Source organism: Trachurus japonicus, chromosome 13 (assembly GCF_045865225.1).
Source record: "Trachurus japonicus isolate A0001 chromosome 13, Traja_1.0".
NCBI lineage: Eukaryota > Metazoa > Chordata > Actinopteri > Carangiformes > Carangidae > Trachurus > Trachurus japonicus.
Genome location: NC_140919.1, coordinates 26,370,982 through 26,389,502, shown reverse-complemented (window position 1 = coordinate 26,389,502; position 18,521 = coordinate 26,370,982). Strand labels below are relative to the sequence as shown.

Sequence of the window (18,521 nt, the reverse complement as noted above, 5' to 3'; positions counted from 1 at the left end):
GAGTGATTTAAAACACAACACTGAAGAAGCTGACCTAATGTCCTCCGGTAGATCATTCCAGACCCTTGGGGCCCGAACTGAGAATGCTTTTTCCCCCTTTGTCATCAGTCGGGCCCCAGGGACAGCTAAAAAACCTTTATCTGAGGATCTCAGAGTATGAGCAGAAGTGTACACAGATAAAAGGTCAGTGATGTATGCAGGGCTAAATCCGTCGAGTGCTTTAAAAGTGATTAGTAAGATCTTAAAATCAATCCTAAAACGTACTGGAAGCCTGTGCAGGGAAGCTAAAACAGGCGTAATATGCTCACGTTTCTTAGTTCTGGTTAAAAGCCTGGCAGCAGAATTCTGCACTGACTGGAGTCTGTCCAGGGATTTTTGATTTTTGATTGACAATAATCCAGTTGTGATGAAATAAAAGCATGTAAAATCGTTTCTGTGTCTTTAAAATATAAAAAGGATCGAATCTTTGAAATATTTCTAAGATGATAAAAGCAAGACTGAACAAGTTTGGTCGTGTGCTGTTCAAAGCTTAAGTCGCTATCAAACCAGACTCCAAGGTTTTTCGTGGAGGGTTTGATGCCATCTACTAATGGCCCAGCAGCTGACAGAATTTGGTTAGTCATCTGCTGGGACCCAAAGACCAGAACCTCTGTTTTGTTGTCATTGAGTTGAAGAAAATTTTGTGAAACAGAGCTGTGTGGAGCAGTGCCCCCACCTGACGTAGGAGATGTAGGACATCCACTGCAGGTACCAGGGGATGGTGTCGAAGCTGACAAAGAACCCTGAGAACAACAGCACCGGGATCGCTGTGACCGGACCCACAAACGTCGCCACCTGCAGGTGATAGACACTTCTGAGTGAAGTCAGCTCGCAAACACACCTGACTTTGAGATCACACAGGTGAGCTCAGACAAAGGTAAAGTGACCTGCAGTGAGGTGGAGGCCGCCCCGATCAGCAGACCCAGACTCTGAGCCACCAGAGAGGTCAGGACCCCCAGAGACATGAAAAGGAAGAAGCGTCCAGCATCCGGAGGCTGAGCAGTCATCCAGTACACAATACTGCAGTAGACCACAGGGAAGACCACCTGCATGGCAGAGGACACAGGACAGGTCTCAGATTCATGTTGTTTAGGTTCAAGTTCAGGTTCATTGTTTTCGTTTCTGGGCTAAAAAAATAACCTTTTCTTTTAACAAGGCCCTTTGTGCGAAGTAAAACCTGTTCAGACTGAATGTTGAGTGAATCATGTGTCTTATAAACAACAGAGAAAAACAAAGGGGAGATAAAAAGGACAGCATTTGTGCTGAAGTCAGCCAGAGTCTGAACATTAGAAAACTGCTCTGAAATCACTGTCAAATCATCTCTTTTTAACACAAATAACTTAAAACTTTAGTAAGAGCCAATGAAACTTTTCAAATGTTCATCCTACAGAGGGGAGGAGGAGGAGGAGGAGGAGGAGGAGGAGGAGGAGGAGGAGGAGGAGACCAGCTGCTCTGTGAGGATCACCTGAAAGGGGACGTCAGCCATGGTTTTCGCCAAGTAGTAGGCCTTCAGACTGTACCAGTAGTTCAGGTGTTCCCTCAGGAAAACTCCCATCTCCAGAGGAACTAAAACATAAACACACAAGTAACACATGCACACGCATGCACACAACTAGAGAATAAATACATTAAACCAGGCGATGGCAGCATAAGAGGTCTGATCAAAGTGAAGCTAACTTTACACATGAGCCATTGTGCGGTCATGGATTAGATGTAGATGGATTTTCTGCAGCTGTTCCAGATGTTTCATAGCAGCATCGTGTTGATGTTGGACACTCACATGTGAGCACTGTGGGCATCAGAGCAGCAAACATGAGGAACAACATGGAGAAGAACAGGAACCCTGAGTTACTCAGAACCTTCTTGGCCTCATTCCCTATTCCCAGGTACAGCAGACCGATCAGAACGCCGATGCCGATGTGAGACGAGATCCTCAGGTGGGTCAGCACCTGCTCAAACCAATGACAACATTTACTTTTACATTTACTAATGCTATTCCGGCAGTGCCTGTAACTCACGTGTTACTCACCGAGTCTCTGAGGATGCTGAGGAAGGTTCTCCTGAACAGGATGGAGAACTGGGTCATGCAGCTGGCCGAGAAGCTGTGACAACCTTCAGATGATGAGGACTCCTGAGGGGGCAGGAAACACACAGTTAAGTCTTCATCTCTAAGACATAAAAACTTGGCTCTGATGGTTGGAGATCTTTGACACATTCAGGCACTCAGAAAAATACTACTCAGAAGACTAAACTGTAATTTCCACTTTATATGGATCTCATACAGAGCTCAATCTAAGTGTGCTGTCCGTAGATTCTCAGCCACCCAGGTCATAGTGGCTGTTAAATTAAGTGCTAAAGTTGAAGGCAAGTGGACCTCTTCAGTTCTTGAAGACACATCGCATGTCATCTGAAAGGCTTCTTCAGTTCTAAAAAATGATGTAGGAGTCCCAGGTATTTAATCTTAGGGGAGATGACATCATGGGAGTAGTCCTGAGAGTCGTTCATACTCCCATATACTCAGCATTTGGCTCATTATAGTCACCTGAGCCAAGGTATAAGAATCAGAAAGAAAATCTGTTGCATTTAACTTTAGCATTTCACAACGAAATTGATCATATAAATATGACATGAACACATTTTTTTTAATGCAATGAAATTGTTGAGAATTAAGATTAAGATTAAGATTAAGATTAAGATTATACTTTAATTATCAGATCACTTCTGAAATTTGTCTTGCGTCCCATGACGTCCACAGTTTCACATAAATAATACAAAATACAAAAAACATACATTTACAGAAAGCATAAATGTTACCCTCACATTTAAAGAAAAACACAAACTACCTCCTAACTCCTCACAACATAAATCCAACATTACAAAGTGTCTTGGTGCAACAGCCAGTGCTCAGTCTGTACATGAACCTTAGGGTCTATTTAGAGACCAAACTCTGATTTAACAGTTTGACAGACTGAGGGACAAAAGAGTTCCTCAGCCTGTTCAGTCGAGCTTGTGGAACTCTAAACCTTCTGTTTGATGGCAGAAGCTGATATTCCTCGAATAACACATGAGAGGGGTCAGATGAGATATTACTCGCAAGAGACAACATTCTTTTAGTGTATGCTGCTTGAAAATGTGACTCCAAAGTTTGACCCACAATCTTTGAACAGATATGTAGCAGTCTGGTTAGTTTGGTTTTAAGTTGGACAGACAAACAACTAAACCAGGCACTAATTCCGTACTGCATAACACTCTGCACTATAGATTGAAAAAATAATAACAGGATGTGTTTGTTTGCTCCAAATGACCTCAATCTTCTCAAAAAATAAATACGTTGTTGTACTTTGCAACAAATAAAGTCTACATGTACACTCCAGGACAAAGTAGCGTCCACGTAGATGCCCAGATATTTATAGGAGGAAACTTGTTCAATCTCAGCATTATGTACAGTAACTGGTGGAGGGTATGAACCCACTGGGAGACCGAAGATGATTTCTTTTGTTTTCTTTGAATTAATAATGAAAGAATGAAAACATGTCAAAGATCATATTCGTTCAGTATGAACTGTACAGCAAAGTCTCAGCGTATGTTAGATGCTTCATCCACAGATTGTGATTAAAGATGGACATGGCCTCTGTGACGCCACCCACAGGTTTTTAAAGGGCAGTTTAGAGGCTGAGGCAGAGGGAACTGCTCCATTGTCGCCATCTTGGCAGTGTCTGACTCTTAACTCCAAGCTAATCCAAAAATGGGCAAAGAGGTGGACCATGTGTTGTGCAGGTTTGTGGAAAGCATATACTCACCAACCTGACACTCAAACAGGCCATTCCCTAAACTCTACTTGACTTTAAGCCTGACAGTTGTCATGAAGGAGAAAGTTAGCTGGAAAGACCAGTTTTGTTTTTTTTTACCAGACATGTTTATCTCTGTGGAAAAGTTGGACATTTTACCATGGGAGTCTATGATCTCATTCTCACCTCCTCTGTGCGCTGCCACAGTAATGGATGGTGGTGTGTGTCTCCATTAAGCTCCGTGTGATAGTCCTTCTCACACTTCCTGTCCTGAACCGCCTTCACCAGCCTGACCATCTGATCGCCGTACTCTCCAGACGCCACCTCCATCACTGTGGTAGAGGTGCAGCAGTGAGCCGGAGAACATCAAGGAGAACCAACGGCAGTTAACTGCGGTGGCAGGTCTTACCGAAATCAGCAGGGTTGTGGTAGGTGGGGCAGTTGAGTCCAAGGTCTCTCAGGTAGGGAACCAGACTAGAGACCTTCCCTCTGTAGATACACTGACCCTGACTCAGGACGTACAGCTGAAACAAACACCCAGTAACATCCATCACAGGTCATGTCGATCCAACAGGTTTTGCTGCTCCAGCTCTGTCCCTGAACGTAATGTACTGTAGTGAGGAGGACCTGTGTGTGTTGTGTGCTGTGATCACCTTGTCAAACAGTTCAAACAGTTTGGCGCTGGGTTGGTGGATGGTGCAGATGACGGTTCGTCCTCCCTGAGCCAGAGCTTTCAACAGAGACACCACCTGGAAACAGGAGGAGCTGTCCAAACCACTAGGACACAGAGAGATGTGGACAGATGGAGTGAAATAAAGAGACAGAGACAGGGAAGGACAGTCAGTGTTTCAGTCATGTTGTCCATTGTAACTGACAGGCGGTTTCTGTCAGAGATGTTCTCCACATTTCTATTAACGACTGAGTTCCTCATCTGTCCAGATGTTGAACATGTTTGTGCCATTTCAGTACACCAATAGAAACCAGGATACAGTGGCCTGTAAACACCGCCTGGTTCCTGATCAGCCTCCCTGCAGCAGTGTTAAAGGGGACCTATTATGCTTTTCCAGCTTTTCAGACTTTTATATATGTTTAAAATGTTGGATAATGGTTCTAGAGGCCGTGGAAGTGTCATATCCTGAGGTTAATGCATTTGGAGGTAAACCCTGCTAGATAATTGGGATTTCTCTGCACACCTGTTACACTCGGTTGCGCTGAGTTTTTTTTGACATGAGCTCGCGTCTACGTCGATGCGTGCCGGACTCCCCTACATGGTCATGCCGAGGTCTCTGCTCCAGCCGGCCCCGCCTCCCCGCATGCTGCTCTGTTGTGCCTGGTGTCACAGCGGAGAGCGGAGCGGACTACTTCCTGCTTCTTCCCTGCTTGTTTTAGCGCTGTCGCGCCACTTTACTGAGTTTTATTTAGAAGTTTACGCCGACGTTTCATGTAAGTGAAGCTGTACCTGTGTGAGGAGCGACGTACCGCCGGGGCGACGTTGTTCGCCGGACCGACGTAACGCTGGACCGCCGGAGCACCGGAGCTCTGGAGCTGCAGCGGCTCCTCACACAGGCAGAGCCCGTCTGCAGGCCTCCTCACACAGGCAGCTGCCCGTCTGCAGGCCTCCTTGGCCGGGCAGGCGTCCGTGCTCATCGCGGTAGAGAAAACCATCGCTAATAAACATACCCGCAGGCTTTTTAGACGTTTACCGCCGTGTGGTTAGTCTATTAGCAGAATGTTGGTCTCATTGATGAAATCTTGTGGCAGTTGAATTAGTTTGAATGAAAAGTGAAGCTGTGAGAAGGAGGAGGAGAGGAGCAGTGCTGCAGAGCTCTGTAGTCTATGTGCACAAATCACCACATTTACATCAATAAATAACTGTTTTACAATGAACTGACCATTCTGCATATATTTTTAATTTATTTTATATATTTATTTTTGCATTTTTATATTACATGTTACTACATGGTTACAGTAGCCTACATGGCAAAGACTACTCTATACCATCTTTGGTTAGGGTGAGAATAGGTCATGGGCACATTTCATTACACAATGTAGACTGGTCAGATGCAAACTGGAGATACTGGCAATTTGCCTACTGCAGATTTAGCTTTTGTTTGCATACTACATTTTGGCCAAATCAGTATAGGTACTAGTAGTAGACATCGTCATGGTAACACAATGCTGAGGGAGTGGTTCATTTGCATGTAAAGGGAGGGGCCACTGAAACAGACCGTTTTGCAGAGCCCTGTTTTTGAGAATGCTGTGATGTTTGATCTTTGGGGTATTTTGACCGAAGCACGTCACAGACATGTATTTAAGACACCCAGGAACTATTTTAGTTGGTGCAAAAAGGAGCATAATAGGTCCCCTTTAAGTAGTAACACAAAACATATGATTAGAAAAAGCTGTGATCACCCAGATGGATCCAGCAGAGTTGAGGATGAAACCAAAATCCCAGAGAGAGTCAGAGAGGCTGAGGGATCAGGACTCCCAATGATCCATGCGGATGTCATATCCTGACTATGATGAGAACCACTAAGTGTAAAACCCTGCTTGTCCCAACCTGAGCTGCTGTTCTGTAACCTTGGTCTTATAGGACACCATCCACTTAAAACTACTTGAAGTCATTAAATCCAACATCTTCTTGGCATCTTTTGTTGTAATTTTTATTGTCAATTCTCTGGATTACTCATACAGAGGACTGACAATAAAAATCTTTGAATCTTCTGTTCCAGATACTTACAGCGATTCATTGAAGCTCATTAATCTTTGTCAGATTATAACAAATTTACTTTAGTTTTGGGAGTTGATGAAGATCATTTCAAACAGCTGAAAGCACAGTGTGATCAAACAGTTCACAAATCTGCTGTATCTCTTAACATGTCAGTTTTTCTGTTCACTTTTCTGTCCTGCCTGATAAAGTCCCCACACCAGTAGAAACAAGGTTATTTGATTGTGACTGGATTCCAGACAAAAATAGAAAAACAAGACTGAAACAAAATTTTAAAAAATGTTTGTAAGAAACTCTTTTCTTCAAGAAATGATAAATGTGAGACACAGAAGTTAAGATACAAAGACAATAATGTCTATGATCACTTCTATTGGCTCCCCTCAGGGATGTGTTCTGTCCCCTCTTTTATTTATTTTATATACTAATTCATGTTCTAGCATCTTTCAAAATAGATTTTCTATGAAGTATGCGGATGATACTGCCTTGGTCAGTCTTTTATATGATGAGGAAAAGGAGCATGGCCCAGTACTTGAATACTTTGTTAACTGGTGCGAAAAGTCAAACCTTCTCCTCAATCCATCAAAAACCAAGGAAATGTGTGTTGATTTTAGAAAAGAGGAAGCCCCCAACACAGTAACCTTAATTAATGGAAAGCTAATACAACAAGTCTGTGAGTTTAAATATTTAGGGATTGTGCTTGACAGCAAGCTTAAGTGGGACAAGTGGACAGATCAAATCTGCACCAAGTCTCAACAAAGAATGTTCCACTTAAAGAAACTCCTGTCCTTTAATGTTGAAAGGAGAATGCTTCAAATGTTCTACTGTGCCTTTATTGAAAGCATCCTTTCTTTTTGTATCACCTGCTGGTTTGGCAATGCCACAGAGGCACAGAAAAAGAGGGTTAGAGAAATTATAACCATATCTAGTAAATTGCTGCGCATCACTCTGCCATGTATGGAAGGCATCTACAGAGATAGGATAGAGAAAAAGGCAAGGAATATTATAGGTGACCAAAGGCACCCCCTTGCCCACTCATTTAACCCTCTTCCATCCGGGCGACGATACCGCCCCCCTCTGTTTACTAAAAACAGAGCAAAATTTTCTTTTGTGCCCCAGGCCATTAAATCCCTTAATAATAATCAATAGTCACTGTTAGTGTTGGTCAGCTCATAGCCTGCTCAGCTGGTCTGACCAGGTTAAGGCTGAGATAAACATAAAACTGACTCACTGATGATGAGTGTTAATGATGAGTGTTAATCTATGTGTGAAAGTTGCACTGCGCTGTTTTTATCTGTGTTGTTTTTTTTAGATTAAATGTCAAGAGTGTGATCTGCTGCAACTCAATTTCCCTACGGGGACAAATAAACTACTACTACTACTAATAATAATGAGACGATTATACCACTGACCGTCACTATATTTAATCAAATAACCACACACTGACAGAAACCAATGAGTATTTTGGTCATATGACTAAATCTACATCAGAATCAGGTCCCAAACTGAACCTGACAGTCACTGACACAGCTGTGGTTCTTGTTCAGACCTGGTGGGCTCATCGAAGAACATGACCGGTGGGTTGTTGACAAGCTCCAGAGCAATGGCTAGTCTTTTCCTCTGACCCCCCGATAGGTGAGACGTCCTGGTTTTAGCGCACTCCAGTAAACCCAGAGCCATCAGAATCTCTCTGACCTGAGCATACACAGAAGACCAGAAGGACCAGAGATCAGAACTGCTCTTAAACATCTGTAATCAATAGCATGACCCAGAATTATCCAGAGGTGGACCTCACCATCTCTCTGCGAGCCTCCACCTTCTCCTGCAGCTTCAGGTTGGCTGAGACCTGTAGAGAGAAGAGGATGATGTCTCACTGCAGCATCTGAAACCCACAGCACTGATACAGGACTGGATCACAGAGACGGGATCAGTTCTGACCTCTGTGGTACAAACTTGGTCCGGCAAGTACAACACTAGTACACAATACTATACACTACACAACATGTTAGTCAATGAGTTCAGAGCTAAGGTTACCTGTGTAACCACCAACCAAAACAAAGATTTAAAAAAAAAAAAGTTCTCCTTGACAACCAGGCAGGTTTCATTTCAGATGTAATATTTACATCAATGGGATGGGTTGCTTTTCAGTGAGTAAAACAATGAAGAAATAGATTCTCTGTCCTGGTAGGAGGTTTAATCTGTGCACATGGTCTGAACTCTCAGTGTAAACTCTCAAATCATCATCATCATCATCATCATCATCATCATCATCAACATCATTGTAATCTGTACCATCATGGCCTCCTGTACTGTGAGGTGGGGCAGCAGCATGTCGTCCTGCATGATGTAACAGGAAACCTTCCTGAAGGAGCGCAGGTCTCTGGGCTGACAGTTGATCAGGATCTCCCCCTTCATCCCGGTCTCTCTGTAAAGACACAGGAACACACTGTTACAGGACCAGACTACAGATACAGGACCAGACTACAGGTCAAGGACCAGACTACAGATACAGGATCAGTCTACAGATACAGGACCAGACTACAGATACAGGATCAGTCTACAGGTCAAGGACCAGACTACAGATACAGGACCAGACTACAGGTAAAGGACCAGACTACAGATACAGGATCAGTCTACAGGTAAAGGACCAGACTACAGATACAGGATCAGTCTACAGGTCAAGGACCAGACTACAGATACAGGACCAGACTACAGGTAAAGGACCAGACTACAGATACAGGATCAGTCTACAGGTAAAGGACCAGACTACAGATACAGGATCAGTCTACAGGTAAAGGAACAGTCTACAGATACAGGATCAGTCTACAGGTAAAGGACCAGACTACAGATACAGGACCAGACTACAGATACAGGACCAGTCAGATACAGGATCAGTCTACATAGTCACCAATGCAGACAACAGATTGCTGAATTCTCACTTATTAATGTCACAGTGTCTAATGTGTTTGTCCATCCTCAGCTGACCTTCCTGAGCTTTCTATCCTTTTCTTGTGTAGTTATGTTTACATTTAGTTATGTGTCGAACAGGCTGCAGAAAGCTGTGGAGCAGACATGATTGTGTGCTGTGGAGATAATGCTGATCTGACGCCTGCACAGAGACTGAACCATGAAGCTTGAAGAGCAGTACAGATTCAGTGTAGTATATTACTGTAGTACATATAAATTGTGAAGCAGCAGTGGCACAGACGGGGTCATCCTCTCATATTTTCTACACAGTATTCAATAAAGCAGACAGTACATGTTCCTGGTTCTGTAGGATGAGGCTTTAAAGAGGCTACTACCACTGAGAAAACTCACCTGTATCCGGCTAGGATATTCATGAGGGTGGACTTTCCGGCTCCTGAGGGCCCCATGATGGCCACCAGGTCCCCGCTGGTAAATTTCCCAGAGATCCCTTTGAGCAGAGTTTTGTAACCTGAGGCAGAACAGAAACAATCAGTGAGCAGGTTCCCAGCCAGTCTCAGAACAGTTCTTTGTCCACAGGCCCGCGAGTCAGGTTTCACATGAGTTTGAAGGTTTTTCTCTCAGACAAGTTTCACTTTAATCTGCTCACATTCACACAGATTCTCACTGACTGGCTGACAAAGCTCAGGTCACAGGTGATCGCATACCTCAGGTCCAGGATGCAGCAGAGTCGGTTACAAGTCTTTAAGTTTGTTTAATAACGGTCCTACATTGTTCACAGCTTCCTGCTCTTTAGTTTTTCTACAGTGTTCTGTGTGTGGTTACAATTGGCTTTAATGTGCTTTGCATCAAGTATTTGGATGTTTTGATTTGTTGCTGCTCTTCTGCACAAAGTGTTGGTACATGTTGAAGAGGATTTATGGTGTTAGTGTATGTAGAGATGCTGTTGACCGGCCTCATCGGGTGATTACCTATATATAGATGGAGGAGGATCACTCTTTATATTTATCTCATGTAAACTGTCTATGGTTACTGGGCCTCTGACTGTTACCAAACATCATTTCGCTGTTTGCCAAAAATGACAAATGAAGTCTCATAATTAATCATAATCATGTGCATCATCATTGTGATTAATAAAGTTCAGATGGTTGATCAAGTGTGAATTAATTGCCAGCTCTTTGGATAACTGAATATTCACTTCAGTCGCAGTTTGAGCAGGTGTCAGTCTCTCCATTATCACAGTAAATGAAAAAAAAAACATTTCAATCTTCTATTTACTATTTCTACCAACATGTTTCATTCCAAGTTGTCACTTTACATTTCTGTTTACACGGCACTTGTTTATAATTTATCATCAGTAAGCAAAGATGTAAGAAAGGTGTTTGATCTGTGTAAAAGATGTGAAAATGTGTCTGAATAAACACTCACTCTCTTCCTGTGTTAAAACAATAAAATCAAAACAACAACAGACTGAAATGTTCATCTGTCACCTCCGCGGAAAGAATGACATAACTTTATTAATTACACAAATTGGGGTTACCATGGAAACCAAACGGGAGGAGGAGGATGGTGAGGATAACCTGCAGTAACCACTGCAGTGTTTATCTGCTGATGGAGGCTGAACTTTCTTTAATGAGATTATCAGATTTTTTCTGACTGAGTCGGATTTAATCTTCTCTGACCGACCATAACCTCTACTGCACTGACACACACACACTGGCACACACACACTCTACTGCACTGACACATCAAGGCCATAATTCGATTTTTTCAACTGTCATGTAAACGTGCTGACCGAGACACACACACACACACACAGATACACTGATATACACACTGATACATACACTACTGCACTTTTACACACTGATTCATGCACTGACAGACACTGACACACACACACTGAATCACACACTGCACACATCGATACACACACGACTGCACTAACACACACACTGAAACACACTCTCCTGAATTGATACACACTGTACTGCAAAAACACACTGTACTACAGTGCTCTACACTGCACTGTAACATAACCCATTGTACTGTAATAATACACACTGCAGTGATACACACTTCACTGCAGAGACAGTCTTTGATTTTTCCAGTATGCCATTATACACACACTTAGTATTCAGGTCACTGTGTCACAATAAGTTCAACTACTTGTATTGATACTGATAAATTAATATAATCTGGGACTAGGGGAGACAAATCATTTAAATCGTTCAGATATTGATTCTGTATTTGTGTATGATTGAGAAGTTCCATGCTGTCTGAGGATTAATGTCAGGTTCAGATGTTCTCCTGATACTTAAGGACAGTAATACTTATTGGAAAAAAACTGCAGTGTCTCTAGCTAACAGGCAGGAGTATATAATCACATGCCATAAATACAGACACTTAGTAACAGGAGGTGTACCAGGATGTTGGTACATACTTAGACCAGGAGAGTTTTGTGTTGCGAATCAGCCGTGATCTGAGAGCTGGTTATGTGCTTTTGATTTCCGTGATCAGAGCGTCACCTGGCAATCAGCAGTAGACTGTCTTCAACCTTGTCTTACAGGAAGAACTAACTGTGATTGGATGTGAGTGCTCTCTTTCCCTCTGTTGACTGTCAGGCAAACATTCAGCGGTGATCAGGAACATCCAGTCATGCAGCTAAAGTTTTGCGGTGACTAGAAACAGCTCTTCTTCGTAACAGATTAGAGACGATGAACTGCAGTAACCTCATTAACACTCACCAACCGTTAGTTACTCAGCTAGAGCTGTTTGTGAGACATACCCATGATGCATTAGGACCGAGAACCTGTACATCATCTTACATCACTTATCCAAGCCTGTTTCAGTGTTTCAGGTTTCATAATTTCTCAGCACGATCATGGGGTCGTCCTCACATCTGAACAGTGTTCTCAGTGAAACTCTGTTTTCTAATCCCTGGAAGAACAAAGAGTCAAACTGCTGCTGCACGAGGAATCTGATCTGTTGGAGGCTGACAGCATCTCATTATAGACTCAAGAGAGTGAAACAGCAGCTCATAGAGACTAACAACAGGCAAACAACAGACCGATAACAGACCAATAACAGGCCAATAACAGACCAACAACAGGCAAATAACAGACCAATAATAAGTCAATAACAGACCAACAACAGGCCAATAACAGACCAACATCAGGCCAATAACGGACTAACAACAGGCCAATAACGGACTAACATCAGGCCAATAACAGACCAACAATAGGCGAATAACAGACCAATAACAGGTCAATAACAGACTAACAACAGACTAACATCAGGACACCAACAGGGCAATAACGGACTAACATCAGGCCAATAACAGGCCAATAACGGACTATCATCAGGCCAATAACAGACTAACAACAGGCCAATAACGGACTAACATCAGGCCAATAATAGACCAATAACAGACCAATAACAGGTCAATAACAGGTCAATAACAGACTAACATCAGGACACCAACAGGCCAATAACAGACTAACATCAGGCCAATAACAGACTAACAACAGGCCAATAACGGACTAACATCAGGCCAATAACAGACCAATAACAGGTCAATAACAGACCAATAACAGGCTAATAACAGACCAATAACAGGCCAATAACGGACTAACAACAGGCCAATAACGGACTAACATCAGGCCAATAACAGACCAATAACAGGTCAATAACAGACCAATAACAGGCTAATAACAGACCAATAACAGGCCAATAACAGACCAATAACAGACCAATAACAGGCCAATAACAGACTAACATCAGGACACCAACAGGCCAATAACAGACTAATAACAGGCCAATAACAGAGGTCCAAATCAGATCACAGTGTGGTGATTTCATCCAGCTGTAGCCTGTACTACCTGCTGCTCTGAGCTGTTTAATTCTTTTTAAACTGGTTCAGATCAGGTTTCCCATCTTTCTGAACTTTTTGTTCCAGCAGATTCTGTTGTTCAGTCTTTTCTTCCTTTTGTCTTTAAATGGTGAAACATGATACAAGCTTTTCTGCCCACATTCACACTGCCAAACATTTCACTTCCTGAGTTAAACTGACAAATTATTTTTCTTCTTCTATATTCCATACTCTACTTAATATTTTTATAGAGATGAGTGTAATGCTTCAACGGCTCTAAAATAGCAATATAAACACATTTGAATATTACGGTAGTAATATTATTTATAACTTTGACAGCAGACATGTTTGAAATCAGACGGCAGATGTGATCAATCATCAGTCAGATCAATGAATGACCAGGGGATTAATCACATCAAAGGACACCTGATGTGAGAGACACTGCACGTGTGTGTACCTGGCTGTAGGTGTGTTTCAAATTATCATTTTTGGGGGGCATTTCTGCCTGTATTTGGACAGGACACTGGAGAAGGACGGGGTAGGTAGAGGGAGAGAAAGTGGACAACATGCCGCCAAGCCTACGTGGCAGGTGTTCCACCAGGTGAGTCAGTGGGGTGTCCCCGTGGGTGTGTATTCAGACTGACAGTGTGTCTGGGGCCTCAGTGAAGCATCAGTCATCATCAGACAGTCAGTGACAGCTGCTGGTGTTTCTGTTGTCGTCTTCATGTTTGTATTTTATTTTCTCAGCGGTGAGACACATAGCTGCTTCTAATCTGACCTGCAGCTATTTACAGCAGGGGACCCCGACTGAGATTAACAGATTACGTCCTGATAATCCACACACACACACACACACACACAGGGAGAGAGAGAGAGAGAGAGAGAGAGAGCGAGAGAGCATCCCCATCAGACTCTGATAATAATAAACTGTTGCTTGTTGTGCCTGTTTCCGTGTGTGAAATCATCTTGTGTGTTCTCTTGGCGCAGAGCAAACTGACCTTAACCACCTGCACTCTCTGACAGGGGAGACGCAGGTGGAAGCTGACGCACTCCGCTGACTGATAATAACCTGATGTCTGCTTAACCTGCAGGAGCTTAATGATTGAAAACCAGTTCACAGCATCTCCAGCATCCTCAGTGCAGATATGGAGCGGATACAAACTCTGTCCAACAGCTCTCATGGGTGATGATGAGCTCAGACAAAGTGAAGATGAAGCACACACCGATAAAGACTTTACATGCCTCTGTTTTTCATGATTCTTTTTCTTTTTCAGATGCTGGTAAAGGGAAGAGGGAAGTCTCACAGTGCATAGACCAATAGGATCAGAGACATATGGAGAAAATAACACCTGGGATTGGTCAGTCGGTTCTGATTGTGTTTCAGGTGCTGGACGAGACTGGTCAAGCGCTCCATATCTGCAGAGGGACAGTGGACATCAGACCTGATGCTCAGTGTCCAGGATTTTAATTCACCTTGTTAGCACAGTGGACCGAGGTTTGTTTAGTCAAGTTAAAGTAGGTCAGAGCATCAAATGAACAGACACCGTTTAATCATTTAATTTGGCTTCACTGTTTTCCAGGCAGCAAATCAAATCCAGCCCATACGTGGGCCACATGCTCGCTTTCGTCTGGCACAATATACACCTGGTTCCTTGACCCAAATCTGGCCCATATACAGAATAACTCTTGGATCCTACTTCCACATCTGGACCAGTTCTGGCACACAAACACACACACAGGAAACCTTCTGGTTGTCAGATCAGGCCAGACTTGCGCTTAGGAAGCACGTGTTGGCAAGAAGTTTCATTTAGCTAATCGTTACTGGCCTCAAGAGTTTTAATTGTTCTAAATAACAAATGAATAATCATCCTGAGAACATCAGTGTGTCACATTTGCCTTTGATTCTGACGAGTCACCTGATGTTCAGACAAACATACAAACAAGCAGCAGATTACCATCAAGTCTGACGTGGACGCTTCGATCATGTTGACTGACTGAACTCAGAATGACAATAATAACATAACAATAATAATCAGAGCAGTGTGTGATGTCAGTGTGCTGTGGATGCTGCTGCGCTTTAGCTCAAATAGTATAACTATAACTAGAACCAGATGTGATGTGCGGCTGAGGAAAATCAGTGGATCTACAGTAGATTGAGAATCAGATGTGGTTCAGTACCTTTCCTCCTCCACCAGGGGCCCTCTCTGATGGAGTAGGAGACGTCTTTGAACTCGATGTTGACCGCTGGTCTCCGTGGTAGCGAGGAGAACCTCTGGGCCTCCGTCAGGTTGTTGTCCACCTTCTTCAGGTGTCCCTGCAGCAGCGGTGTCTGCTGGCTGCCCGCCGGCCGCTTGCTGACCACCTCGTCCATACAAACACACACCGTCCGGGGGTCCAACATCAGGTCCGGGGGCCCGTTTGTGTTCTGAAGGTGAGATCAGAAGCTGAGGTGAGAGTCTGAACCTTAAAGATCATCTGACAACCCAGAAGCCACAAGGACTTTGATGTTCACCTGACCAGACTAGGACCAGGCTCTCATCAAACAACACAACTCTGCTGCAGGCTGAGGTCAACAATCTCATTTTAATCAGGTCATCAGTTATGCACTTGGTATTTATGGACTTTTATAGAGCTTTACTTGTCTTCCTGGCCACTTTACAACTAGGACACGTACATACACCACACCCATACACCGAGAGAACAGCAACATGAGGCAATGGGTGGTTCAGTATTTTGCCCAAGGACACAGACTGAAGAAGCTGGTTTCTATACAGTCCAGAGCCACAGATGACCCCAGGCAGCACAAGTAGATTGTCAGTAAATAAATCAGCAACCAATCGTTGGTTTAAGTCTTAACCCTCCAACAACACTACATGCTGCTGCACAGCTCAGTAGAGACATGAAGATCATGAAGCTGCAGGTTTAATCCAGAAGTCACTGCTCTGCTGGTTCCAGGCTGAGCAGCAGGTGGTGTTCAGGTGTGACAGCAAACTCAGGCAGGTGGGAAGTACTGTCCGGCCTCATGCACACACAGTGAAGATCTGCAATGAGCTGCTCTACATCCATGTTTGTAGAAACACACAACTACCTCACAGGAGACAGACTCGGTGCTCATCATGACCGTAGCTTCTCAACTGACACGTGCACAAGTTGCACAAGGTTGGCGTCTTTTTCACAAGGAGTGTGCCGTCAGCCTGCTCCGTGCATCGCAGGACTGTGCTGGTGTGGAGCGTCAGCAGATGCAGAGCAGTGATGTGCACAGATTAGCCGTCAACTGGCTCGCTGTTGTTGTGTATATGGGACAGGCCAGCGTGTGAGCAGCCTGCTCCATATGGGACACTAATCTGCAGGACAGAGCACAGCTTAGCCAGCAGGCTGAAAAACAGCCTGACCCAACATCATCATCATCATCACCATCATCATTAACCAACCACAGTATCAATGCACACATCAACTGATCACCTGCATCACTGTTACAGCACTAAAAGCAGGGCAGCCAGAACAGACAGAGACTTGCTGTCCACTGTGTCCGTCTGTGGTGTGCGTCTGTTGTGGCTCAGATGGTAGAGAGGTGTTATCAGGTTCGATTCCTGGTTCCTTCTGTTGCCATGTGAGTGTGTGTGTGACCTGTAGCATGAGGCTCTTGAAGAGGTCAAGAAGATCCATAAACCATCAGTATTTAATACATGTCCACTACAGTTTGTCCAACATGTCTCTGCGTTTAGTCTCCATTTACTGTCCATCATGTCTGAACTGTGTCTTTACCGTCACTAAACTGTTTCATCTACTATGTGGCCACCATTAGTCCACCTAATTTCCAGCATAACTCCAGTTTGTCTTTCCACTCGTTGTCCACTATGTGTCCTACACCTGTTAACTGTCTTCGTTGTCTCAAAGCTCAATAACACAAATCTCACATTTTCCTTCTCTGCCTGTGTCTCCACTACATGTCGACATCCTGTTTCCAGCTTGAGTCCAGTTTGAGTCCAGTCTGTCCTCAGTACTCACCATTATGATGGAGTTGGTGACGGTGGGGTTGTGGATGGACCAGGCGGCCATCAGACAGGCCATGGCCAAGAGACAGCAACACTCTCACACTCTGCCTCTCTCACACACATCTGATCACGCCTCACCCCCCTCCCCCCACACACACACACACACATACACCCGCCCTGACGGTTGACCACGCCCCCACCATTAGCCCCGCCCCTGGGCAGACAGACACTGCCCCTCTGTGGACAAGAAAAAGAGCTGTATTTGTACTTCAGTACTGGTGATTGGTTGGTCAGTGTGAGAACAACTGAGTTACAGCTGCTGTGACTCATGTTTACTACTGAGTTATTATTACTATTATCTACTATTACTGAGTTAATTAGAGAGGGTTGTACCATGCTGTCCTATTCTATGGTCGCCTTGTGTCACTATGTTGTATGTCAAATCAAATGTCTCTAGTTCCAAAACTCAGACCTGACAAAACTAAATCTTGCACAGGAATCGACGTGAAGCAACTGCAGACTGAAAACAAGACGTCAGTCTGACCACACATCTGGAGATGATTTTTTTCTGTCCTCCTGCTCCCGTCTGATGATCACATTGTTGTTTTTAGATGTTTTATTACTTAAAACACCTGAAATCTTTGATGTGGATTCTCACACATTCTGGCCCAAGTCAAGTCAATGTGGAGGAAACAGTGAAGCAGTAACATCTGCTACCAAGTGAAACAAGCCAATCAGAGCTACAGAGAAATAAAGCAGCTTCATGGCAGCGCTCCACCTGCTCTGATCGCTGCCATACATGGAAAACCATAGCAAAGCATTTACAAGTCCCCACACACTACGCCAGAATTCTTTTTATCGATTTTACATCCGCTTTTAATACTATGCAAATACATATTCTGTTGCAACGACTCATAGACCTAGGGGTTAATGGTGGTATTATCCATTGGATCAGAGATTTCCTCTCTGACCGCCCACAAAGAGTCCTTGTAAATGGCAGTGTCTCTGACGAGATTGTACTGAACACAGGAGCACCACAGGGAACAATTTTTTCACCTTCCCTTTTTTCTGTTTATACAAATGATTTTAGTATTGATCAAGCATGTTTTCGTTTATTTAAATACGCAGATGATATGGCGTTGGTTGCTCTACTGCAGGAGGGTGATATTGAAAGAGAG

General features: G+C 43.7%; 1 protein-coding gene across 1 annotated transcript in view; it reads right to left on the bottom strand.

Moving 5' to 3' along the window:
- The window catches only part of abcg1 (ATP-binding cassette, sub-family G (WHITE), member 1), a 19,197-nt gene extending 1,689 nt beyond the window's left edge, over positions 1-17,508 (bottom strand). The window contains exons 1-14 of the mRNA XM_085795604.1: positions 17,357-17,508; positions 15,527-15,773; positions 9,871-9,988; positions 8,845-8,977; positions 8,348-8,398; positions 8,102-8,247; positions 4,481-4,604; positions 4,237-4,351; positions 4,014-4,159; positions 2,069-2,170; positions 1,820-1,988; positions 1,505-1,605; positions 933-1,085; positions 716-840 (exon numbers count right to left, since the gene is read on the bottom strand). Coding sequence (XP_085651730.1) covers positions 716-840; positions 933-1,085; positions 1,505-1,605; positions 1,820-1,988; positions 2,069-2,170; positions 4,014-4,159; positions 4,237-4,351; positions 4,481-4,604; positions 8,102-8,247; positions 8,348-8,398; positions 8,845-8,977; positions 9,871-9,988; positions 15,527-15,773; positions 17,357-17,419 — 1,793 coding nt within the window. The 5' untranslated portion in view covers positions 17,420-17,508. The remainder of the gene's footprint in view (positions 1-715; positions 841-932; positions 1,086-1,504; positions 1,606-1,819; positions 1,989-2,068; positions 2,171-4,013; positions 4,160-4,236; positions 4,352-4,480; positions 4,605-8,101; positions 8,248-8,347; positions 8,399-8,844; positions 8,978-9,870; positions 9,989-15,526; positions 15,774-17,356) is intronic.
- Between the last annotated feature and the right edge of the window lie 1,013 nt (positions 17,509-18,521).